This window comes from Staurois parvus, unplaced genomic scaffold (assembly GCF_062004578.1).
Source record: "Staurois parvus isolate SC_StPar_1 unplaced genomic scaffold, SC_StPar_1.0 ptg000572l, whole genome shotgun sequence".
Lineage (NCBI taxonomy): Eukaryota > Metazoa > Chordata > Amphibia > Anura > Ranidae > Staurois > Staurois parvus.
Genome location: NW_028318368.1, coordinates 3,617,828 through 3,645,210, shown reverse-complemented (window position 1 = coordinate 3,645,210; position 27,383 = coordinate 3,617,828). Strand labels below are relative to the sequence as shown.

General features: G+C 38.3%; 1 protein-coding gene across 2 annotated transcripts in view; it reads right to left on the bottom strand.

Annotated features, from left to right (window-relative positions):
• Nucleotides 1–27,383, bottom strand: part of LOC149450532 (N-heparan sulfate sulfotransferase 4-like) — a 429,028-nt gene that overhangs the window by 23,897 nt on the left and 377,748 nt on the right. For both annotated transcript variants that reach the window (XR_016315239.1, XM_089691790.1), the window contains exons 9-11: nucleotides 22,004–22,127; nucleotides 9,066–9,240; nucleotides 5,623–5,793 (exon numbers count right to left, since the gene is read on the bottom strand). Coding sequence is in view for 1 of the 2 variants with exons in the window: in XM_089691790.1 (XP_089547916.1) it covers nucleotides 5,623–5,793; nucleotides 9,066–9,240; nucleotides 22,004–22,127 (470 nt within the window). In the remaining variant the exon portion in view is untranslated. The remainder of the gene's footprint in view (nucleotides 1–5,622; nucleotides 5,794–9,065; nucleotides 9,241–22,003; nucleotides 22,128–27,383) is intronic.

Here is a 27,383-nt window from a genome sequence, read left to right as displayed (position 1 = left end):
CCAGCAAATATATTACCATTTGTAGACACTATAACTTTCACATAAATCAATTAATGTGAACATATTGGGGTTTTTTTTAGCAAAGACATGTAACAGAATATATTTTGGCCTAAATTTATGTCGAAATTTGAGTTTTAAAATGTTTTTATTGGACATGTTTATTAGCAAAAAGTCAAAAAAATTGGGTTTTTTTTCAAAGTTGTCGGTCCCTTTTTGTTTATAGCACAAAAAAATAAAAAAACACAGAGGTTATCAAATACCACCAAAAGAAAGCTCTATTTCTGGGGAAAAAAAGTACATTGAATTTATTTATAGCATTGTATGACTGCGCAATTGTCAGTTAAATTAATACAGCGCCGTATCTCAAAAAATGGTCTTGTCAGGAAAGGGGGTAAATATTCTGGAGGGCAAGTGGATAAACAAGAGAATTTATCAATCCATAATGACAAAAATAGTGTAAAGTGTTCACCTCACAGTGGCGCTTTGACATATAACTATTAAAGTTAGAAAGTTTTTTTCACAGATTATATTTGATCCATTTAGCACGGCGGCATTTACATTTTACACATTTTGTTTTAATCCATAATGACAGCCGTGTTTGGAATCTACTAATATTGGGATGCAAAGGGGATCTGTTCCAGAAACGCATTAGCTTGCAACTTGCATCTAATTGTTACAGTGGAGCTGCCATTTATGTGGATGAATGTATTAGGGATTCCAGGGGAGGATGTCATTATGGATCGATACGTCCTTTCAGTTATTTACATTGATGAACCAAACTTGTTTAACTAAACCTGTTCTTGGCAGCCAGTAACTATAATAAGGTTAGCATAAATTTCAACTTACAATTTCTAATAAGCCCTCAGCAATGAGAAGCTGAACAAAGAGTATATTTAGAACTGTTAATAAAACAGTGAACCAGTATGATTTAATCCATACCAAACAAAGCACAAGGAGCAGTAATGCCTAGATTAGCTAAACTTGAGGAAACAAACACACTTAGCAGAACACTAAAACATCTTTCATCATCGTTTCATTTCACCCTCACTTTTTTTTCAAAAACAATAACTGTAACAGAGGTAACTGACTATTGTAATGCTTCAGATGTTCAATGACTTAGAAGCTACTAACTTGCTTGTCACCTTTATTTTTGGAGAAGTAACACATTTTGAGGAGGAGACAAATATCTTTTGGAACAGATTTACCAGACAAGTTTGCAAAGGCAGATGGCACAATGCAGTTGTGAGCTTGATAAAATGCTGAGTTATCAATTGTGATCAGCAGGTCTCCAAAGAGAGACAAAAATAATTAGGAATATGGAAGTCACAAACCACCTGGACTGAATGACAGTTTAAGTTTTGGATCATTTTGGCTCATTTTTGTAAATATTGTAAATTGGATATGAAAATAAATATTTTTGTTATATCAATATCTTTATTATGTAATGCATTCCACAAACCATCCCCTTAAGTCCTGTAGGACATGCAGGGATAGCAGTGTCAGATAAGTAGTTTATTTATTGTGGGTCCTGGACCTAACACTTTGTAATTTTGGATAAAATGATATAGCCCATGACGGCATTAGATACTGTAATATGGATTAAGCAGACGTTAGGTTATGTAACATGTCCTGCACCTGATAGAGCATGTGTGAGTGCACACTTGTATGTTTTTTATTTGTTTTATTTGTTTTTGTATTCTGACCTCCATGATTTATTTCTTTAGAAGAAGGCCTGGGGGCGAAGTGACTGTACATAGACTTGGACATAGTTAGGATGGTGATATCATTCTGTTGGTGTGTGCTTGGCATGATAGGCCAGCGGCGCCTTTTTAGCTTCACTGGGTTCCTTTATTAGTACTCATAAGGGAACACAGTATTGTACAGTGCAGGTCATTTAGATCCTGCATACTGGTTCACAGCCCCATTCCACCTGCCATCATGGCTCAAGACAGGACTTCTATATAGGATGTTGTTTGGTGGTTATTGTTAATTAAGAACCTCATCCCAGGCAAACTTTGGGCAGAAAATAGATTGGGGAAAGAAGGCCTTTTATGGTGCATGAATTAAATCCTAAAATTATTTCTTTATTAAAGCAAAAATAAAAACATTATATTAATTACATTACAAAAAGTTTTTGTTTGTCTCACTACAAAATAAATCTACCTTAAGTGAGCTTCTCATATCCCCATCGGTTTTTTCATCAAAGAATAATTATTACAATACATAACTTGGTTACATTACAATATTCTTTGTAGATAGTCCAAGGGAAGAAGGGACAAGCTCCCAAATTCTAGACATGTTTTGCAGATTATTCTGCTTTCTTGGGAAGACAAATAAAGGAGGCAACCAATCTCACTGGTTTTATCAATCAGGCTTCTTCCTCTGTTTACACTGACTTCCAGATTGTCTCAGATGACAAGTTTGTTGGGGAAATGTTGTGGGAGGTCTGTTAGATACATATATCTATAGGCCTATAAACTGTTAGGAGCAGCTGTTTGCTTACTACTTTGTATCAATAGTAGCAAATGTTTACTGACTTCAAGCCTTTGTCTGATGTCAGTTATACTGAAGGTAAAGCTTTGGAGGATCAGTGAAGCACACAGAACTGTCGGCTGTAAAATTAAAGACAGCAGTTTTTCTCACTAGCTCCAATTCAGGGTTAGCAGAGCTCACTACTACAGTAAGGATGGAGGCTTGAGTCAGATTAAATCTGGTTTAAAACATGTCATGAAGTGACTGGGGAAAGTACAGGTGGAACAAAGTGAACAACATCTGTATGCCTAAGGACTGAGAAGGAAAAGGTCTTAATAGAACTGTAATGTAATATAACTGATAAGGCTCAGATTTGACCCTTGATGGTACTCAATTTCAACTGTTGATCCAAACAAGACTGGATTCATCTCGCAGTGATATTTTTGGGATGGATTAGCTTTGCTTGCACCAGAGAATTAGACTTTCTAGGTGCAATGATAGATTTTGCAAGAAGTCAATTTTCTAGCTTTCAAGATCAAAGTGTTAACAGAATCCAGCAGGCCCCTATTCCTCCAGACCTGGGTTCAACTTCCAGGCTGTTGAAGTCAGTGACTAAGAAGGAGGGTGATAAACCAATTCTTGGAACAGAAGATATGGCAATCTGAGTGGGCCTACCAAGAATCTACCAGAAATCTGATAAGGTCCATGTACCACATCCTCCTGGACCTTTTTGACACAATGAGAATCACAGGAATTCCCTCCATCTTGATCCACTGTAGCAGGCGAGAGAGGAGTTGCAGAGGAGGAAAAGCATAAATCGAGTTCACTACCACTGTGAGAGTTAGAGGATCCCTGGATCTGGAAACAAACTCAGGACACTTGTTGTTGAATCTGGAGGCCCTGAAACACCTTTGGCTGGAAAGACCATTCTTCTGTGTCAAACATTATCAACAGAGGAAGTCCGTCTGTCAATTGTCCATGCCCCAGATGTGTGTGATGGATAAGGCTAAAATACGAAGTTCACCCAAAGCCAGAATCTGCTTGGCTTTTCTTAGATCTGTGGGACTTCTTGTTCCTTCTTGATGGTTGATATAAGCCACAGCCATGGTGTTAAGTGACTGGATTGGATGACTCAGAGGTACAGCATTGAAAGGATAATTGAGAATGTTCCAGAATGTTAATTGGGAGATGAGCTCCCCAGCCTTATTCCAAGAAGATGTCCAAGACACCCCAAACCATCAGGCTGGCATCCATCACAGCAAAACTTCCATGCCAAAGGAAGGATTCTTGCAATGTGATGATTCAGATAATGAGCCTACTTGTCCCAAGCAGACATCGCGGAGGTTTTATAAAGGCAAATAGACTGTGCACTTTGCAAGTGCAGTTGCATTCTGGAAGTGCAATTGCTCTCAGTTTTCCTAGAGCTTAGTAAATGTGGTAACCCAGTCAAGTGCAGGTATAAATGTTGTTTATTTTCTTTGCACCTGATTGGGTATTTTTTACAAATTGAAGCTTTACCATTTACCAATCTCTGGGGAAAATGAGTGCAACTGCAGATTGAAAACCTTTCCTCTTCCGAAATGATAGCTGACTCCCCGACTGAAAAAGCTAAGCTAAGACAATTTGCAGGGAAGATGTAAGACTGGACATCATGAAGCAAGGCAGAGGAAGAGATTAAAATTTTAGTTTGTAGCCCCTGAATACCATGCTTTGGACCCAGGCATCCAAAATATAATGGAACCAAGTGGCCGCAAAGGCCAACAAACCTTCCTCCGCTTCAAGAAGTAGGGGAATCTGTTCATTGCAAGGAGGACTTGGGGGGCTTGGAGACTTCTGGCAGAACAGAATTATGGACTTGGACTCTGAGGTTTGAGGGGAGTGATGGGAACATTTCCTAGCCTCTGAGGTAGAGGGTAGAGGCATAAAGGAGTGCACAGTAGGTGTTTCTTGAAAAGCTTTTGTGCAGCTCAATATTTGAGCCAAAGGTGTTCTCAACATCTGGATCAAAAGTAGACCCTTTCTGGATATTGGGCAAATGTTATCCACTTGCCAATCCATGTAGTAGAGTAGGGCCACACACAGGGGCATATTTACCACAAGACAAACAAGGCATGTGCCCAGGGCGGCATTTGTTAGGGGGGCAGCACTGCCCCCTGGAAGAAGGGACATATGCAACATGGGGACCAGGTGGGATCTGAGAGAGGTTGCGGGCTGCTGGAGGGTGTATGCAGAGCTCGATTGTCATTCCCGGGGATGTCCAGAGCTGTGAAGGTGAGTGTCTTTCTCTCTGTTGCCAGGGGTGGGTGGGTATTAGTGGAAGGCTTTCTCGGGTAGGGGTGGGTATTAGTGGAAGGCTCTCTTTGGTGGGGGTAGGAATGGGGCAGGGATGTTGTTGGTCACTGTCAGGCACTCTCCGTGGGGAGGGCTGGTGCTGGTAGGCATCAGGCTCTCTCCATGGGGAGGGCTGGTGTTGGTCGGTATCAGGTTCTCTCCATGGGGAGGGTTGGTGTTGGTCGGTGTCAGGCTCTCTTTGTGGGGAGGGCTGGTGTTGGTCGGTGTCAGGCTCTCTCCATGGGGAGAGCTGGTGCTGGTCGGTGTCAGGCTCTCACCGTGGGGAGGGCTGGTGTTGGTCGGTGTCAGGCTCTCTCCATGGGGAGGGCTGGTGTTGGTTGGTGTCAGGCTCTCTCCGCAGGGAGGGCTGGTGTTGGTCGGTGTCAGGCTCTCTCTGTGGGCGGGCTGGTGGTTGGTCTGTGTAAGACTCTCTCCACCGGCGAGGGGGGGCGTCTGATTTTTGTGTTGCCTAAGGCAGCACAAATCCTAAATACACCACTGGCCACACTCTTAAGGAGGACTGAAGGATCCATTACAATAGAAACAGGACATCTAGACATGTATCACATTTTCTCTAAAATTTAATTAATTCATTATCCATATTTTTTGCATAGTACTGTTTTTGAATTGCACTGAGCTTTGTTTTTAAGTGCCTCATATCACTTTATCACAGTGCTGCGTGGGGGTTTAATCTACTTAAATTAGTTATGCTGTCAAGGCTTTCTAATGTCTGTAAATACTTTTGACCAAAGTGCATATACTGTATGTATTAAAATTTTATACCAGGCTTACAACAATAACTTCACCCTGTTATATTACCTGTGAGGGTGGGAAGTATGTTAACCATCGTTCTAAATGTATTGCATACCAGCCAGGAACAAGGCATCTTTTCTGTAGGGCTTGTAATTTCAAGGAAGCTGTATGATCTGCTGTTATCACTTCATAGAAGCTATATTTTAGGGCAGTGGAATCTTCATGAGATCGCTGATGCTAAAAAAAAAAAATAAAAAAATGAATACATGCTTGCTAATTTACCCTTCCATTTTATGTACCACAATTGCTATTATCATGGAGTAGTAAAAGCTTTTGATGTTTGCTTTTCTAAATCTAGCAAATAGCTTTTGCAAAATTGTAGCATTTCCTTCAGATCAAACTTTTAAAGTAAAATATTTTAAGCTTATGCTATGAGTATTACTAAGACCCCCTACCCTACAACTATAGCTACTTCCTTCACCTGTATTGCTTTGTGAAAGCAGTACTGATAGAGGTCACACACTGCTTTTCCTCAATCATATAAAAGCAGTTCTGTAATAAATTTAGTAAACTAAATCTGTAGCTCTTGACTAGTCATTACCAGCCTAATAAATAGGCATGTTATTCTCAACAGACTGTTATAATAACTGTAGGAAATGTATATGATCAAGGTCTTTAAACATTCAGTATTTGTATCGGAAATATCTTAGTAAATCGTTTAGAAGGGCATTTGTGGCCAGAAGCATGTAATAATCTTTGTTACCCTTAAACAGAACCTGTCAGTATGTGGTCACGTTATAGCAAAAACCCTACTTGATAAAAAATGAGGATTGTACTTACCTTTCAGGGGCTCAATGTTTTGAAATGCTAATGGTTCTGCTTTGCTTTTCCTCAGCCACTGCATGTATTCCAAACTTTGGATGTGTGAAATACCTAATCTCCTGATGTATGATGTGGTTTATCTCACTGGATTTTATATCAGGATACATAAACCAACATGAGGAACCACTGGGTTTTGGGAAAAACAGGTATTTGACCCATACAACCAGTTGAATACTTGAGGTGGACAGGGAACCACAAAGAAGTTGTATTTCAAAACATAGATCACTGGTAAGCATATTACTAGGGGCGGACTGATCATTCGAGCACTTTGGCACTGCCCGAGGGCCTAGGGTCAGTAGGGGGCCCCATGAAAGGCCCCTGGTACCTTTTATACACTTTTTTGGGTGTGCTTTGAGTGTGGGCAAGGAAACAGGGGCCCCATGATCCCCTATTGCCCGGGGGCCCCATGAGTTGTCAGTCCGCCCCTGCATATTACCTTATCTTTTGGTAATGATGGTTTTGGCTACAAGTGACCCTGTGTTAAAATGGTCATTTATGTGCGATTTTCTTTTCTTTTTGATAGGAATTCTATTGCCTGGAGATGTGCAAATTTGTCATCATATGACAGGAGGATCTATACTTTTATTTGAGCAGAAAGGAGGTAAATAAGATTTTGTGGCAAATACTGTACTGGTGCACAGACAAGACCTGTTTAATGGTAACACCATGGAACATAAAAATGACAATCATTTATAGGTTACTGTTATACAGTGAAATCCATCAGCTACTATTTTGAGTGTCTGATGAATGCTTATTTTCCTTTCCTGCTGTGATTTAAATTGATAGGAAAGAAGTATCTGGGCTAGGGAAATGTATAGCCATTAGATATAATTACAGTAATACGTTGCATGGCTTGGGCATTTTGAATAACAGCTGCTACATTGTGACATCTTCCTTTCTCATAAATACCCTTCTTGGTGGCCATTTTTAGGAATACAGTCTGGGAGAGAATCCTGTACTTTAGAAACTGGTTCACAGACATTACAGCCTACTGCTACTTCAGCTGGTCAAATTCTGCTCTTGCTGTGTGACCTGCAGAGGGAAGCATGGAACAGAGCTTCCATTCTATCTAATCTCTGCATTAAAGGATAAGTTCACCTTTCGCAACATGTTACACCCATATTCAGGGTGTAACATGTTACGAGCTGACTACCTGTGGTAGTGGAGCATGTATTTCCACCCAACTTTAAGTATCTGATACCCTCAAAGACAGGGGATCAACAACATGGCTTCATTTAGTTCATTTTGAACCCCCATATTGCCAGGGTCACTTTAAATCTCAGGATACAGTTTAAATGGTGCAGGGAAGTGAAGTACGGAAATGTCATTTAGGTAAAACTTTTGTAATATCTGAAGCAGCTACAAGTAAATAATTTCCTAATCTTTACAACATTTACCTGATTCCTGTTTAAGGTTTTTTTTTTATTATATTATATTTGTTATTATATCTGTTCACCTATGGCATACATAAACATGGGATCAATGCAAGGGCACATAGAAAACAACTGTTTAGAGCCTTTTTTATACTATAATGTGTAGCTGATGTGCCATGAGCTGCATACAAATGCAGCATGGCTGCAGTTTTATGCTCTGCAGTGCATGGTGTTGCATGCAACCACATGTCACACTACATCACAATATGCACAGGTGCTAAGACTTGAAAGAAGTGTCATTTTATGGCACTTCCATAATGTTAAAAAGAGTAAGCAGTGTAATTAGTTCTAAGAACTGCCCCTTCAACAATCTGCACACATTTTAGAGTGGTGGAGGGTATGGATAACATTGAAGTCCTGTGTTTTAGTCTATCACATTTCACATACTGCTCTAGTGGAATATTGTACAGTAGCTACATGCTCAACGTCTTGCCCTTGCTCATTCCTGTTTTTTTTGCAGTAGCTGTAGAGGAACAAATGTTTTCTGCTGTACGTTTTAATGTTATTGCTTGACTGCTTTACATTCCTTGCTCTCTCTATATCTCATCATTGCATGCAAGGTATAAAATAAAATGAAAGCTTTGTATTCTTACGCTCCATCCCCCATGTCGCTCCTCTCAACTTCAAGTTACCCAGTTATTACAACATAAAGCAACACAAGTATCTAATAAAGCAAAGTGTGATGTCTGGAATTACACTTGGTCTCTCGCTGTGTTCAAGTTTAAGATTGCCAGAAAGGGTTTTTAAAGGAAGGATGGGCATGACACCATATAGAGAGCAGCTTTTCTTATAAATGAAGCCCTTCTATGGAGCATTATGAACTTTATAGGTGTTGCTAAATAGGATGCCTCCAAGTAAATTGTTGGTGTGGACTTTCAGCTTTACCAAACATGGATCGCTAGTTTATGGGGCGACATTTTACATTCAAGCTTGCACTTTTTCACAGAAGGAGATTATATGGAATGGCTTTTGTTATCGTCATTACAAAAATCTGCAATAAAAAGATTTCACCACAAAAAGACAAAAAAAAAACATTCATTTTTCAGAGACAGCAGCATAGAGGCAACTTGTATAAAATAGAAATACAGAAAAGAGTTTTAGACCATACAAACTCTTCATATGTAATTTTTTTCATTTCATTATACTGCAAAATATTATTTAAAAAAATTAAGTGTATTTATCAAGCTACCATACCTGGTACCAAGAGTATGCTCGGTCAGATGGATCAATAAGTATGGTGATAACCTTTGCTTTTGGGAGGAGTGATGCAACTCTTTTGGGTACTTCCTCTGAATGAAAATAATTTGCACTCTTCTCAAACAGGAAATCTGAAGTGGTGTTAGATGGGTAAGGAAAAAAATCCATATACCTTGAAGACAGTAAGAGAAAAATATGCTGTGAATATTTTTTTTTTTTTTTTTTGCTGTGAATATTTTAGTATGCATCAAGTTATATATGCTCAAAAGAACATACAAAAAAGTTATATATCCTTACTTTTCAGTTAACACATGCAAGAAGTAAATGATAGGGCAGTAAAATGAGGAAGAGTAAGAACCTCTCTCAAATTATAATTACTGACTATGAGTTCAAATGACGAGTTCCTGTAACAATCAATTTCTTAGTTTGTTGTCTTGTTGTCAAAGGGACAGGAAATGAGGTGAACTCTCTCCAAGGGGTCATGAAGTAATAAAGATTTGACAGGAGTATTTAATTTTTTCAAGTCTACACAAAACAAAAAATAATTTAAAAAAATGGCTAGACATAAGCCGCTGCCCTTTGCTGCCAGAGCCATTTTTTGCACACATGTGAAAAAAATGCACATTTTAGGCCAGAGTCTTACTTAATACTCCATAATATTATTTCTTTTCTGAAAGCATAGACCTTGTAAAATGGCACTTTCAATGTTTCAATGTTTTATGTCATGATATTTGTGCTAGTTTTCAAAGCAATATTTTTTGTAAGAAATAAACTCAAATTAATTTTAGCACACATTAAACACATTAAATTTCTTGTCATGAAATGAATATCCTCTGTAAAATATAAAAGATACGACAGAGTCATGTAAATAGATAACTATGTGAAGAGTCAAAACCAAGTGTACCCGCGACGTGTGACTATAATACCCCATAATTATTCATAGACATTTCTTTTAAAGCCTTCACAGATTATCAGCTTAGAGTTAATTATAAATGATCACCTTAGAATAATTCTTTCATTTTGGTATGTGTGATAATACACAACATGTGTTGCACAACTGTCGATTACATACAGAAGTGCGCCATATGCATGTATTAAATTGCAAATGTGCATGTATGAGGGGCCGGGGGCTTTATTTTCTTTAAACTTGTTTTATAACATATATTATATATTTTATATTGCATTTGCTTTTTCACTTAGGCTAATTGCTATCACAAGGAGGTGATAAGCCCTGTATGTGATAGCACTTTTTGACAAACAGGTACTCTTTATGGAGACATCAGGGTTTTTTGTGGACCCCTGAGACCTTCCCTGCACTCAGGCAACTCTGAAAGAGGAACTTGTGTCCTTAACAAACTGCTTCACCCAGCTCTCCTATCCTGGAACCGATGGCTCTAAACCTAGATTTACCAGGAGCTGAGCACTTCTGAGTTCACACTCCACAAGGGAGATGGAAGAATGGAGGTTCTTCCATCTCTTCCCACTCACTATGCGGATATGTCTTCTTCTGGTCCTGGGCTTCCAGGAGCAGCAGGTGAGCACCGGGACCAAGGAGGGCTCTTGGACAGTGGGATTGGGCACATAAAAAAGTACTGCAGAAGCAATTGAATGGCATTAAAGCCACCTGATCAATTCTGAAATATAGCCCAAAATCTGTTCTATAAAATTAAACAGACTAGCAGCATATAAACAAACTCATAGCTGCAACAGCAGCTATGCATTTGTGTACATTCCACCACTGCTACTAATGTATTACTTATGTTGTCGGCAGTAAAAGGATTTAAGTTAAACCTGTTGCTTTTCCCGTATGGGCAAATTCTAGATTTGACAAACATAGAAGAAAATTTGTGGCAGACAGTAGTAGTAATCTGCAGTAGACAGAGGTTAGCGACTCCTTCAGAACAGAAAAAATACTTGATTATTACCATCATACTAAAACCAGTTGCAATCACTACTTCTTTCAACTAATATACCAAAGATAATGACAGGAAATGACCTTAACATTAAAGTCAATGAGAACCACAAAATCATTACAGGGCTTCAGCAATGAGTTCACCCCTGACATTTTTTTCCCAAAGAGCTGGGGCTACTAATGAGGATTTGTATATGCTTTCTTTTTTAAACTTGTGGATATTGTTCATTCATTTTACATTGCATTGCGATCTGCACTATCTGTCCTATACTATTTTCTGCTTGAGTACACTGTGTGCTTGGTAGAACAGTGGAAGAGGAAGTTATGGGCTGTGTGGTTGGGAGCTGGCACTGGCATCTACATTTTCTGATTGGTAAATCACAGGTAGGAACAGTATGCACATTTTTGTGTGTCTTTGTGAGTACAACTCACAGCTGACAGTGCTTCATTCATTAAGATATCTGGCACAAACATACAGCATCTTTATAAATTCCAGGGAATATATGTAAGCTTTAATGAAAGGCTTGACAAATTCAATGTATCCATCTTTGACATATGTTTAGTTTTGTACAATTTTGGTCAGCACTTAGAAGAAACTGGTGGGGTAACTGAAGGAGGCCTATGTAGCCTATGGCTATGGTAGATAGAGTTTCTTGATGTCTGTGGAAAGAGTTTCTTTATTGAATTGACAGTTTTTACAAAATACTGCTAGGATACTCCAAATTATCATCAATATTGTGCAAAAACATGTTAGAACCTTGGTCATTTGTCTCTTTGTTGCTTGCAGGAATTAATCTATGTTTGCCTTCAATACATTGTGTAATAGGAAAGACTATTTATAAAACATTTATAAAAGTATACTATGTATTTTTTTTGGGAGGGGGGGGGGGTGAATAATGTGTATGTTGATTCTACTTTATTGTCATATATATGTCCTGTACTTTGTTGCTATGTATATATAATATGATTGTTGGGTCACTGTTAAGACCAGATGGCCACTGCAGCAGTGCACTACTCTTCCAGAAAATAACTTTTAAATTCACTTAAAGTGTGTAGACCACTGCTTGGAAGTTCCTCAAGAACATGAGTACTAGATTTTCTGGTCTTAACAAGGAGGCTGTTCCCTAATGAGGATGGACTAGGAAAGTGGGATAGTCAAGCTGAAGACAACACCAACAGATTTACTAAGGAAAAGTAATGTATTGAGATACGCTGAAGTTGATGCCACATGGATTGACTAAGTAAGGAAAAGTGGCCTAGAGATCAGAGAGATACAATCAGTGTGTGGTCAAAAGAGCAGTTAGGTTAAGTATTAGGTTAGGTCTTTAAGAGATGGGCACTATGTCAGGTTAGGGAATACTACAGATGAGAGTTAGACAAAAGTATAAAGGTCAAGGACAAATTAGAAACATAATCAAGGTAGATGTAGAGCAAATGGCTTACTAGATGTTTGATGGGGTCTGGAAGTACGCATAGATTTTACTACACACTGTAACTAATGTCCACCTGTCCTTACTTGTTTTGCACAAATTGTAAAACATGTAAAAGCAGTGTTGAATTGAGGTATCAGGGGCCTGTCACAGGAGTAAGGAAACATCTCAAGGTGGGTGTGGCTTACTGTGTATAGGGTTGATTTGAAAGGTGTGGTTTAACAGTAAGGACTTATCCCTAGTCGGTATACAAAAAAAGGACAAGTCTGAGAAAAATGTGTTTTTGATCATAAATGTTATCTTTTTTTCTCAGTAGTAGAATATCCAACCTTACTTGCAAACCACTGTCATTATTCACATGTTGTAAGATAGTGACAGAGACTGTTTTCATGTAGTTGGAGAAAATGTTTGCTTGTTACAAAACACTGTCAAATCAAAGCATGCCATGGTTTTCTAATCAACATAGAAGTTTATTTTTACAATCCAAGCCACATAAATAATTATCTCAAAAACATGAATTGGTACCTCAAGAGCAAGTAAAATGCTAACCACGTATAACTTGCTATGTGAAATACTCTCAGCAATAAAACAAACCATCTGAGGATCTGTCATTTAGCAGTGGTCACTCTACCACCTCACTAGCAGTAACAATAGTGGTAGCAAGGCAGTAGTGCTACTGCCAGTAAATTGCAGATCCCTACACATGTTTTTTGCACAAAGCAGAGAGCCAAGGAAATGTCATTTATTGGCGTATATCGCCATAAAAGGAATAATCTCTGGCAGACTGTTGTTTGTAAACATGAGCATATTTGGTGGATAAAACAAAACAAAAGCTGAGTGTATCTAAGAGTGTTGATAGGTGAACAGGAAAACTGAAATCAATGAATGCAGCTCACCTTGGCAAGTGGCCAAGAAAAACATTAATTTGTGCTCCAGCTAACAAGTTTACATAGCAGTTGACTACCAAGAAGTCTTTAACAACACATCAGGCTGGGTTTTTCATGCTCAACAACAATGCTGCTGGATAATGGGAGTCCACATATTATCCATCTCATTGCCTTTTTTTATTTCATTTTTTTGAACAAAAAAAAAAAAAATCCAATTCCCCCATCCACACATTTGAGGTGGATGGAGATGTCACTTCCGCTGTGCCATTATTGTGTTCTGATGGCAGGGAGCTTTCTCCGCCATTAGAGCACATTGATCAGCATTGATCATTTGGGAAAAACCCAACAGGCTGGTTGTACAGAAATCACTCGGTAGATGGACTTCTGTACAATCAGCTTATCCATACATGGTTTAAAAGTAATTCCGCCTCTGCTGACCCAGGTGAATTTTGATTCATATATGGCCACCTTAAGGAGGTGGGCCACAACAAAAATCCATAAAACCTGACAATGTTTCGGAGAATACATTCAACTCCTGAAGAGGGAGAAATGTATGTATCAATGTACAGTACTGTATGTATATAATGTATCTAACATTATTGTTATCCACATCCTTACTCTGCACCATGTGGACTCCCATTATCTAACAGCATTGTTGTTGAGTGTGGTACACTCAACATTGGGAAGTGTTGTTGAAGACCTCTTGTAAGTCATCTGTGGATTCCCACTATATAAGCTTGTGAGCAGGGACACAATTTTGTATTTTCCCAGCCACTTGCCAAGGGTAGCTGCATACATTGATTTCAGTCTTTCTGTTCACCTATTGATACTCTTAGATGCACTCTGCCCTTGTTTTGATTTTCAGCATACATTCCATTGTGAGGATTTGTGGTCAGATGTTGAATGAGGAAACTATAAGTATAAGACTTTTACGATGGACCACCAAGGTCCCCCTTAATAGTGTGGGGTATTAGACTTTTGGATCATATTTGGGGGATGATGTCATTCAAAGTCCTTAGCTGCTTTGTTTACAAACAGCTGATGGATGGGGATCTGTCATTGTGTGGCAGTAGTGAGATGAGTCAACATTGTCAAACTGCATTTCTGTGTGGCATTAATGTTTTTTAAATGAAGAATGTTTTTCATGGTGTATATGACTTTATTTGCTGTTTATTATTTATTTTCAAAAAAATATAATGTACCTCATACTCATTCCACTTGGAGGGCAGATATCTGGGGGGGGGGCACCTTATTATCAAGGGAGTTTACAGATTCCAATAAAACCCTCCTGCAAACTCCCACAGCCAGATGTGAGGATGAGGCATTTTTATTCTAAATATTGGGACAAGATGCCTTTCAAGGGATGAGGCTATGTTGATCCATCTCTTGTGAGATATACTTCCAATGTCGAAGGCATGAGGCTTGGTATGGTTTAAGAAGGAGGCCACCCAAGCTTTTAAAACGGGACTCCCTATACCATTTTTGGGGATTTTTTAGGGGGTAGTACAGAATATTGTGAACTACCCCTAATATTCAAACCAGACACTTATCCAGGAATGCAGCCTGCCTTGGTAGCAAAGGGCAGGCGAGGAGTACTCCCCTCTTAAACCAGACCATGTCAGGTGTCATGTGGGGGGGGTGATAACTCTTCCCCCATCAGGCACCTTGTCACCATATTGAAAGGACAAGAACACCATCCCCACATCTGGTCCCAATGAAGATGTGGAGGTCTGCTGGGGATCTTATCAGAATTTGGAAGCCCTCTGTAGAAAAAGAAGGCCGCAGATTCCCATAGTTACTCTAGATATCTTCCCTCCCAGTGAAATGAGTTAGAGGTACATTAATGCCTCTTGTTACTCATCCCCCCAAAAAGTCAAAGAAATACCCCCACACAATGAAAAAGTTTCATTAAAAAATTGTCCCTTGATGTAAACCCAACATCATTCGTCCAGTAAGTAGATCATTGTCATTAAAAGTTTTTCCACCACCCAAAAATGTATCCATGCCTCACAACAAAGTTTCCATACCAAAAGGATAACCCATTACCCAATGTTGCTGCCCCACAGATACTCCCACTGTAGATGACAGATTTTCACCTGGCTTTGGTAGATAAACTGCTCAGCCTTCCTGGATGATGTAATTGAAACTAAATGACAGATCCCCAGACATTGTCAGTCACTTTTAATGAATGAATTCATACTACTCTGTTACTTCACATACAGCTTGAAGGCATCCCCTAAGTATGTTATATAAAGTATTTATGTGTTTTTAGTGTTTTCCTTTAAACTGTGTTAAAAGTCTATCTCCAAGTGCCCAGATACCCATTACTCTTTTTGTTTTTTAACAATAGCTTGGAAATTAGTCATAAATAAAGCCAGAAAAAGCCATCTCACAAAGATTTTAGTAGGGTTAGGTGCATTGTTTGTGGGTTTGTCAATTATCTAGAGTACCAAACTTTGCCCGTACGTCCATCCCTACTCTTAACTCTCGTAAGTGTTCATTACTTCAGCAATTGCTGGTTTTAAGTAGTCCCCACTCCCCAACTTCTTTGGACAAAATGCATATATTTTGTATGAGGAAAATCCTACATAATGGAGTTTTTATTCTTTTAATTATAATTTGTCCAATGTACAGCCAAGTCCATAAATATTGGGACATCGACACAATTCTAACATTTTTGGCTCTATACACCACCACAATGAATTTAAAATGAAACGAACAAGATGTGCTTTAACTGCAGACTGTCAGCTTTAATTTGAGGGTATTTACATCCAAATCAGGTGAACGGTGTAGGAATTACAACAGTTTGCATATGTGCCTCCCACTGGTTAATGGACCAAAAGTAATGGGACAGAATAATAATCATAAATCAAACTTTCACTTTTTAATACTTGGTTGCAAATCCTTTGCAGTCAATTACAGCCTGAAGTCTGGAACGTATAAACATCACCAGACGCTGGGTTTCATCCCTGGTGATGCTCTGCCAGGCCTCTACTGCAACTGTCTTCAGTTCCTGCTTGTTCTTGGGGCATTTTCCCTTCAGTTTTGTCTTCAGCAAGTGAAATGCATGTTTAATCGGATTCAGGTCAGGTGATTGACTTGGCCATTACATAACATTCCACTTCTTTCCCTTAAAAAACTCTTTGGTTGCTTTTGCAGTATGCTTTGGGTCATTGTCCATTTGCACTGTGAAGCGGCGTCCAATGAGTTCTGAAGCATTTGGCTGAATATGAGCAGATAATATTGCCCGAAACACTTCAGAATTCATCCTGCTGCTTTTGTCAGCAGTCACATAATCAATAAATACAAGAGAACCAGTTCCATTGGCAGCCATACATGCCCACGCCATGACACTACCACCACCATGCTTCACTGATGAGGTGGTATGCTTATGATCATGAGCAGTTCCTTTCCTTCTCCATACTCTTCTCTTCCCATCACTCTGGTACAAGTTGATCTTGGTCTCATCTGTTCACCGGATGTTGTTCCAGAACTGTGAAGGCTTTTTTAGATGTCGTTTGGCAAACTCTAATCTGGCCTCCCTGTTTTTGAGGCTCACCAATGGTTTACATCTTGTGGTGAACCCTCTGTATTCACTCTGGTGAAGTCCTCTCTTGACTTTGACACACATACACCTACCTCCTGGAGAGTGTTCTTGATCTGGCCAACTGTTGTGAAGGGTGTTTTCTTCACCAGGGAAAGAATTCTTCGGTCATCCACCACAGTTGTTTTCCGTGGTCTTCCGGGTCTTTTGGTGTTGCTGAGCTCACCGGTGCGTTCCTTCTTTTTAAGAATGTTCCAAACAGTTGTTTTGGCCACGCCTAATGTTTTTGCTATCTCTCTGATGGGTTTGTTTTGTTTTTTCAGCCTAATGATGTCTTGCTTCACTGATAGTGACAGCTCTTTAGATCTCATCTTGAGAGTTGACAGCAACAGATTCCAAATGCAAATAGCACACTTGAAATGAACTCTGGACCTTTTATCTGCTCATTGTAATTGGGATAATGAGGGAATAACACACACCTGGCCATGGAACAGCTGAGAAGCCAATTGTCCCATTACTTTTGGTCCCTTAACAAGTGGGAGGCACATATGCAAACGGTTGTAATTCCTACACCGTTCACCTGATTTGGATGTAAATACCCTCAAATTAAAGCTGACAGTCTGCAGTTAAAGCACATCTTGTTTGTTTCATTTCAGATCCATTGTGGTGGTGTATAGAGTCAAAAATGTTAGAATTGTGTCGATGTCCCAATATTTATGGACCTGACTGTATGTCTGTGAGGCACATAGGGATTTATTTACTAAAGCTGGAGAGTGCAAAATAAAGCTCACTTCTGCATAGAAACCAATCAGCTTCTAACTTCAGCTTTGAAATTTCTATGCAGAAGTGAGCCTGATTTTGCCCTCTCCAGCTTTAGTAAATAAACCTCATACTGTATGTTTACACTGCATACAGTGACTAGGCTTAGGTGCTATTTACCCATGCCTTTTTAAGGTAAGTCCACAGTTTAGTGCATTTGGTCTTAGTTTACTACAGCCTGCCAAATGCATCACAACATTTTTCTCTTTAATTTGCCCAAGGTTGCTTAAAGTTTTTTACAATCCTAGCAATGCCCCTGTTCAGAGGCATTATATCGCCTGTGCAAATGCATACCCAACCATTTTTTGTTGCTTTACTGAAGATAGATATGTGTTGATGTAGATATAATAAAAACATTTCAACTGTCATGTCATAATCCATAGGAAAGAAAAAAATACCAGCATGATTTTTACTACAGTAGATGACACCTGGGAGAATTTTTTAAAATATTTTGTTAAGTACATCTAAGGCTAGGTTCACATCTGAGCAGGTGCGGGAAGGCTTATAAATCACATGCCTTCCCGCACTCGCAGTAAAAACATGCTGCTGTTTAGCAGATCTGTGGGGGTGCCATTCCCAGCAAGGTTTCCCATGCTGCAAATCACACAGCAATGTGCAGTCTTCCTGCAGCTGCAATATTTGGAAAAGGTACAGGAACCTTTTCCCTGGATTTTCTGTAGGCATCATGCCCATTCAAATGACTGAACTGCTGAGCTTGCACTAACACGGCTCCTGGTACACAGGCACAGTGTGGCCCTAGGTAAATGGCCTTACCAAATATATTTATTGATGTCATATACTAATCAGTGGTGTTTTTTTTTCTTTTAGTGTTCCATGTAACTAGTTATGTGCAAGTATGGTTTTATTTGTTTTTAAGCTATAATTTTCCCAAACTTGCCCTATTTTTTTTTATATAACAACTTAGAGAAAACAGAAGCTCTTAAATCTGCCTATTTAACTATACCCCTCACAATAAGCCACATATCACTGCATGCACCGTTTGAAGGTGGATCCTCACTTCTTCTGGTGGGACCCAGATGACCCAGTCCAACACTGGTCCTCTTTATACTTTGCTGTTGAATGGTAAACTTTTTTTCTTACAAAGTTGTTGTTTGAAGTTCTTTGTTGATAATATATGTTGCACTACGTACAATGTTTTTTAACTTTTTGGTTCAATGAACTTCCATCTGCAGTGGGAACTGAAACACATAGCAGCAGTTTACTATCACAGCTTAATGTGAACCCCTCTTGCTCAGAGCTCCTGGTTGTAAGGGCCCTGCCAGCATTCTAACAACCAGTGACTCATCCCCACCTAGCTCAATTATCTGTCACCCGGGGATTCATGATTGAATATAAAAAAAGGGCATAGGCAGTATGGGTCACCCCCAAAATGTATTCCAGGCCTTTCAGATTTTAATGGGGAAGAAAAAATAGTATGAGGTCCTCCGAATTCAGTAGCATATGTCACTGAAGGCAGGAAGCCAGAGATGTCATTTGGCATGAGAGAAGTGATGGGATCTGATGTGGCAGTGGCCGTCATGTTCTGGACCACATAACGGATGGTGGATTTACATTGTGGGACTTTTTAAATGTTTTTAATTAAAGGACAAAAACTGTGAGTGTGTTTCTACTGTTTAACTAGTTGCAGACTTTGGGCATGGAAACACGCCCATAAAAACGTAATCATTGGACATTGGACATGTGTAGCACATCCAGTCTCTCTGCCTTGCCTTTGAGACCCTCCTCTCAGTATACAGCAAATGTCAACTTTGAATAATCAAAGCCCGAATTACTGCATACACAGAGAAGGTGTTGGCAGCTGTAGCTGTCAAATAGCTGCCCTGAATAAATGTTTATAAATAAGGCCCCTTTCGCAAAGCGGCTCCTATCAGGTCAGCCTGTCAGTGGATCCCCGGCTGATTTGAATTGAGTTTGTCTTGTCTTAAAGGGGCCTAACACTTGTTCAGATGTGAATATACAAAGATACAAAGTAAATATATTGTTACGTTTGTATTATTCTGTTCGTTCACCTTTAGATCAAAGGGAATAACTTAGATCTGCAAATGATGTTAGTTAAAGCAACCTGACAATTCACAATTTTTTTTAATAAAATGTTACTCTGCTTAACCTATTATCAACCCTTAGTTTACTCTAATCAATTCTAATTACCTCCTTATTCTCCTTCCCTCTTCAACTATTATTTTCCTGCTGATTTTTTTTTTTTAGTCTGTTTTTATTTTGTTAACTATTAACCACTTCAAGACCGGGCCTATTTTGTTTACCTTTTTGGTTACATGCAAATTTTTTTTGCTAGAAAATTACTTAAAACCCCCAAGCATTATATATATATTTTAATCAGAGGCTCTATAAAATAAAATGGTGGATGTTGCAATTTTTTATGTCAATTAGTATTTGCGCAGCGGTTTTTCAAACGCATTTTTTTGGAAAAAAACACTTGAATTAGTTTTAATGCACAAAAAGAAAATATAATACCCATTTTGTTTGGTAACATATAAAAGATAATGTTACGCCAAGTAACAAGTACATAGATGCCAAACATGTCAAGCTTTAAATTGCACACATTTTTTCATTTTATTATCCATAGACAAAGTTTTAAAAGCCTTTACAGTTTATGACTTTAGATTTACACAGGAGGCCTGGTGCTAAAAGTATTGCTCTCAATCTAACATTCATGGTGATACCTCACATGTGTGGTGCAATCACTTTTTATGTACTGAATATTGCTTTCTCCTTTGTGTGCAAGCACAGGGGGATGGGGGTGCTTTAATTTTTAAAACTGTACTTTATTATTTTGATATTTACACTGTCCTGTTAAATTATTTTATCGTTTTATGTAAACTACTCTTTACTGAGAGACCTGGAGTCTATTAGACCCTAGATCTCTCCCCTGATCTTAGAAGCTTTGGACCATACCAAGATTGGTATGATCCAATGTTTTTTTCAAGCCACTGGCCACATCCAACGAAATTGGGAGTCCTGAAATATTCTTTGGTTGCAGTTTCCCAGGCCATAGAGATGATTGGGGCCACTCCAGGTCCCGATCAGTTCTGTGGTCAGTCGTAGAACTGCTGGCTTCACCCTTGGTTCTCCCAGTGGGATGGGAGAGAAAGGGATGGCCACGGGAGATGGCTAATAAGCCACTAGGATTGTTTTTGCAAGAAAGCCAACCGCCAGTTGAACAAAACGATACCAAGATGATGCCTGCAACTGCAAAGTTGTGTAATGTACGGGTAAACGTTCAATTTTTTAATTTTTGTTAGGTAATATTTTTACACATTTAACATATATTTACACATTTCCCATTTAACAAAGTGTGAATTTAAAAAAAAACAAACACTTTATTTAATTTGTAAATAACTTTGCATTGCTGTTTACCAGAATCATAATTTTAATGTCATTTTAAACAGGACAAATTACAGAGAAAACACACTTTTTCTGTGCAGTAACACTGTTTATTTTTAAACTAACACTGGTGAAAAAAGTGTATTTTGTTTAGTTTTGTTGTGTTGTATTGTCTAGGGATTGTGAGAAAAAAATATTGTTGCAAGAAATATCATGAAAAGATATTACTTTGTTAACTTAAGGAATGACACACGTATTGCCAAATAAGCAGGTCCATAGCAGAAATGTAAAACTTGCTCCCATAGGGGGTGAACAGGTGTGAGAAGTGAAGTGGTTAAATTGTTTTTGTAAATGTGTAAAGGTACTATGTACTCCTACTCATTCATGGAGCCTGCTATCTTGGGGCTATTTACTGTAAAGGGGCTTCCAGATTCTGACAAGTCCCCTGCCAGCAGACCCCCACAATCACCAGGCTAGGGTGGTATGTAAGGGCCCTTGTCCTCATCAAAATGATAATAACATGCATTGCTAGGGGGGGCATCCTAGCAAGGTACACCCATGTTAAGGGCACATGGCCTGGTATAGTCCTAGGGAGGGGAGGGGGGGCACATGCTGCATTAATAGGAAATTCACTTTAGTATTTTTTTACAACTTTTTTTTTCTTTAGCACTAACTTCAGTGTGCTTCTTACTAGTGGCCAATGTACCTCTACTAGTTCTGTGGTAGTGATGTACTTGTGAGTGACATATTGATCCCAAAACAAGTATACCATGAAGCAGTTGGAGAAATCCACTGAATTTTGATTTTTGTATTTTAGCTGAATAACAGATTTCCTTTATGATAGTCATACTATTTTAAGTGTCTCTAGTATCTAGTTCTCCAGTTCTGTATACAGTATCTGTTATTTAGAAAGGCATGTTGAGACATCTAAAGAATCAAGTAGGTGTGCAATATCTTCATTTCTATTTAATTCATCTTACCAGTCAATCCCCTTGTGATAGTTGTTTCCATTAAAAAATTGCACTTCCTCAAAGGTCTTTGGATTAGGAAAGTTACTAATGATGTAGGGATGCATTAGTAGAAATAGGTAAAGTGCAGTTGTGCCTACAGAAAAGAAAATGTAGACAGTGAATTGACATAACTAGAAATTAGAAAGCTATTAATATTCTCTTTGCCAGCAAATTGCCTGATTTGCACCTCTTCAATGTGATGTTCTGCAGGTAATTTTAGATCGGAGCAGTTTTAGATTTTTTTAAACAAAATTTAAAAAAAAGAGTATCACCCACTCTCTAAAAGATATCAGCTCAGCATAGAAGGAATATGTTATGGGCTAATTTGTACACAACAAGAGGGTCAAAAATGTGTGTGCTGTTGCCATGCTTATAACCATGCCATATGCCTTTTAGGATCAAGTGAACATTGTTACATTATAAAATACCTAAGTAATGTAGAAACTGGATGGTGAAATTCAAACTCATTAAATAATTAATTCTGGTCTGAGAGCTGCAAGGTGACTAAGTGTTTAGCACTTCTGCCTAGCAGCACTTGGGTTGTTGATTTGAATAGCAATCACAACTTTACCTGCCTGGAGTTTGCATGTACTCCCTGTGCCTGCGTGGATTTCCTCTGGGTACTCCGGTTTCCTCACACACAAAGGCATGCCGGTAACTTAATTGGATCCTGTCTAAATTGGCCCTAGTATGTATGAATGTCAGTTAGGGACCTTAGATTGTCAGCTCCTTGAGGGCAGGGACTAATGTGAATGTACAATATTAATGTAAAGCACTGCGTAAATTGATGGTGCTATATCTGAAATAATAATAATAAGTGTTTTATTTCCTTACCTCTGACCTAAGGGAGACCTAGCACAGATCAGCAAAAACTTGGAGGACTTTTATGGATTATTTAATCTTTTTTGGTAATAAAGTTTTTTTTTTTAACATGTACTTAGTGAATATCTCATATGTAAACCCCTCTGAATCCCTGCACTTGGCACCAGTCACTATAGAGTGACAAAACTTTTTCCTCTCTCTTGAAGGACCTGTACATGGCAGGTAGGTAAAGGAACTGATTTAAGCAGAGCTTACTCCCATTTATCATGCTATGAAATAAAAACCCACATGCCTTGTTTGCCAGGCTGGTAACTTTTATGAGAAGGGACACTTTTTTTGTAAAGTAGATGCAAAAGGTGATCAGGTTAAGCAGATTAGTCATAGGGTCTGAAATCTTCCCAGATGTTTTTCTATTGCAATCAATACTAAACATTCATAAGTCTAAAATGTGACCAATGGATATTCTGCTGTCTACTAATAACATGCTTTATGTAAAAACTATTTTATGTTGATTCATATTTTTTTTTATTAGATTTATTTTATATATATAAAGAACTAATACATGCAGACTCCAATGTAATTGAGCTGCAGTTAAGCTTTTGTATCGAATAAGTACTGTATAACAAATAAAAAAAAAAAAGTCTACTGAATAAAGGTGGATTAGTCAACCTTTCTCTGCATCCAAAAAAAGGTCAGTGTCACAGCCCTGACATTTAAAATTGGCAGCCATTTTCAACCTTTATCCAAAACCACATCCTTACAGCATAACTCAGATGTCAAAATATCCTTCAGAATATTTCATGCAGCCAAAATTGTTTAGGTGAAGTTTGGCTACTTAAAATTCCAGCTTTCTTTATTTCAGAGATGTAAAGTTTGCTAATAAGAAGGTAGAAATTGATACAGATATTAACTTGTTAATTGCGTTATCCAGTTACAAATCTGAAGGGTCACAGCATGATAAATTACCATCATCCATTCTATTTATAGAATGCTGTTAATGATTTGTTAGGAAGGTCTGAAAAGACATAACATCTTATGGAGACAGATAATTATTCGTTCTTAGTAAAACAGGTATATATACACTAAAGCAGTGAGTGGATGTGGCCCATAAACATCCCAGTATTCTGAGAATGATCTCAATTATTTTCAGTGAATAATGCCTGATAAATAAAATTAATTTTCTTATTTCAGCTATTTTCTGAATTGGCAATATTTAATAAATTTAATTTTTTGTAATGAAATAAAATAGATGATATCAGAAGTTTTGTGTAGACCTTCTGATAACCTAATAGAAAGCTTGTGCTCCCCTGAGTCTAAAAAGTGCTTCTCCAGGGACAAATGCAAGATGGTTAGGGTGTCACTACATGACAGCCTGGGCAGCCCAATTCCCACTGGTAACAATGGATGAGCTGACTGAAATCCAAAGCAAAGTACAAAATAATCAGGCAACAGTTTCATTTGTAAACAGGCAATACAAACAGGTCAAAGCAGGCAATATTTGTGTGTTATATCAACAATCAGGAACACAATAAATGCAAGACAAAGAGAGAAGAAAACTTCCCTCATCCAACTATGTCTGAAATCTTTCTGGACTCCACAGTAGCCATAAAGGTTGCCAAATTATGCACACATTACCAGCTTTCACTCCTACCCCTGGGAGCCATCATATGCAGTCAAGCAATTAGATACCACATACAAAACAGACACTACATACTAGCGCATATGCTCTTTCCCAGAGAAAATAGAAATGGTGTTGACATTGGCACTAGAAAAAGAAATGTTAAAGCAACAAAACCATCCATGCTATCAAGAACACTGCACTAAAGACCCAAAGGCAAAGTCTTCTACTGCATATCACAAAGAGAAAAAACAGCCCTTTATTGCTATTAACTAGGAATAAACTTTGGGATAGACCTGAACTCTAGCTGTCTTGCCAAATTTATCACCATCTGAACCTCAGTCCTGACCAAATTTGGTTAATGTCGTCAGTCACCATCACTGGCCAGCTTGTTGACATTCAGTAGCTGGATGGTTACTTGTAATTCACATCAAGTGTCCATTGGCAACAGGATCATTTTGGGCAGGCTGTTGTGTTTGGTTTGGCTGCACGCTGTTCATTGTAAAGGACGATGGATCCAACCCCTGGTTACTCATTAGCAAAAAAGTTACATAGTAAATAAGCAAACAAACAGAAGATAAAATCCTTTAATTTTAAGAAAAAAATTACGTCCCAAGATATAAAAAAGTCCTGCAATATCATAAATGCATCATAGAAGTAAATGTGTCATGGCAAATCCTCTCCCCCTGACTCTCCATAACAATGTAATCAAACAGGCAGGGGTGCTGCCTGACATAATTGATCATATTTGGTTAATCACCTGGGATCACCAGCAGGTTCATTGACATTCAGTTTCTAGTTGGGGAGTTTTCATTTGTAATTAAGAATTGGTAAAAGAGGATCAATGTTCATTGTGATTGACAATGGATCAACATTGCTGATATGATTGATGATATGATTAATGTTATTATTGATTTGACATTTTATTTTTTGGGAGAATTAGTAACCAGGGATACCCTTTTTTGATTTACATAGGGGGAGGGCCAGATATCTGGGGGCCCATTTATTTTAAAGGAACACCTTGTTCCCATCAACATGGGGACTAGATGCTTTGCCAGGGGGGCCTTAAGGATAAAGATCTGCAATAATTTTGGGGGGGACCCCATGCCTTTCATTTTTTTTGCTCTTTTGTGTCTCCCTTAAAAAAATCTTGGGTAAGGGCTTGGTATAGATGTTGCACAGATTCTCTAGCCACTTTGTTTATAAACAGAACAAAGCCAACCCAGAACGTAGCGGTAAGTTTTTTAAATGTCACTTTTGCTGCTTTACATCCTACAGGTTTACCAAGATCTCTAAATGATATTTTTCAAAAATTATTTTTATATTGATACATGTACTGTATACCCAGCTACCCATGCTTTCTTAGCAAAGACTCGCAAATTAGCCTGGGAAAAGGCCAGAAAAAAGTTACAAAATTAGGCTTCCATAGACTTCAGTGGGGTTCTGGTGCTATTTTCTGGGTTTGTGGATATTTTCATTTGATCAGAAAACATTCAGTGATTCAAACATTGCTCAGTTCCTTCATCACTACATCATTGCATACAATCTTGAAATAGAAGGTAAAGAAAATACATTCAAACAGTTACAGCCCACAATATAGGAGGATGAAACGGAAGAAAATCTTTCAATAACCCCTGATGTTAGCTTTCAAGCAACCATCTAGCCTTGAACATAAATTAATCAGCAGGAAACGTCATTCATACTAAAGGCATACTGATTTTGGAAGGAAGCCTTGCAATAGTAACCCACATGAATCCATCAAAACTTGTCACACATGCTATAGGTGCTTTTAATATTTGAACAAGCGCAACCAGGTAAGTTAGATTGGTGGAACAGGATGGAAGCTACAAAAAAAAAAAAATAGACACAGACACACAATAACACAATACAAGGACATCCTGCACCATTGTTGGGCATCATTTCTCACAACCCCACTGCTAGTAGAACTGAAAGTAGGTTTTTAAAGAGACTTTTAATACAGTTCAGGAAAAAAAAATATGTTGAAACTAAGAATGATAATTCTATGTTACATAAAAATAATGGAATCATGTCAGTTTTAGTTTTCTAAATCGTTATTAGATTCTATATGATTAGATTCACCTTTGTGGCTCTACATTCTCTCATTCCATAGCCCACCAACATTTTTACCAACCTCTTTTTTAACTAAAAGGTTCATCAACCTAGGTCCTTCCACCAACCCTAAAATAATAACATAGACTGCATGACATGGGTTGAAATGGTCATAGCAGCTATTTTATTTACAAATGAAATACAGGTGTACCTCAGTTTACGTATTTAATGCGTTCTCCGGAACGTTTCGTATTGCGAAAAATTTGTAAACCGAAACACGGTTTCCCATAGGAATGCATTGAAAACCAATTAATCTGTTCCGGAGGTCAGTAAAAAGTAAAAAAAAAGTATTTTACCTGTTCAAAACTCTTTATAAAGTGCACTTTAAAGGTATAAATACTGTACAGGGACATGATTAAAAATTTCCAGAATGGCTCCAAAACTCAATGTAAAAACTGCTCCAACACCTCCACATTCGACGCCACCTGCTACCCACAGACTTCAGCATGCACGGGGCCAGTGCTATAAACCTCCCAGGTACAATTCATCCTGGGGAAACTTAATTTGTTTTGCGAAAAAAATTCGTAAATGCATTGAAAACCACTTAATCCGTTCCTGAGGTCAGAAAAAAGTAAAAAAAAGTGTTATCTGTTCAAAACTCTTTATAAGGTGCACTTTAAAGGCACAGAGCTGGTGTTATAAACCTCCCAGGTGCAATGCATCCTGGGGAAACTTGCTTCATATTGCAAAAAAAATTTGTAAACCGAGGCATTATTTTCAATGGATTTTCATTCGTAAACCGAAAATTACGTTATCCGAGGCGTTCGTAAACCGAGGTAA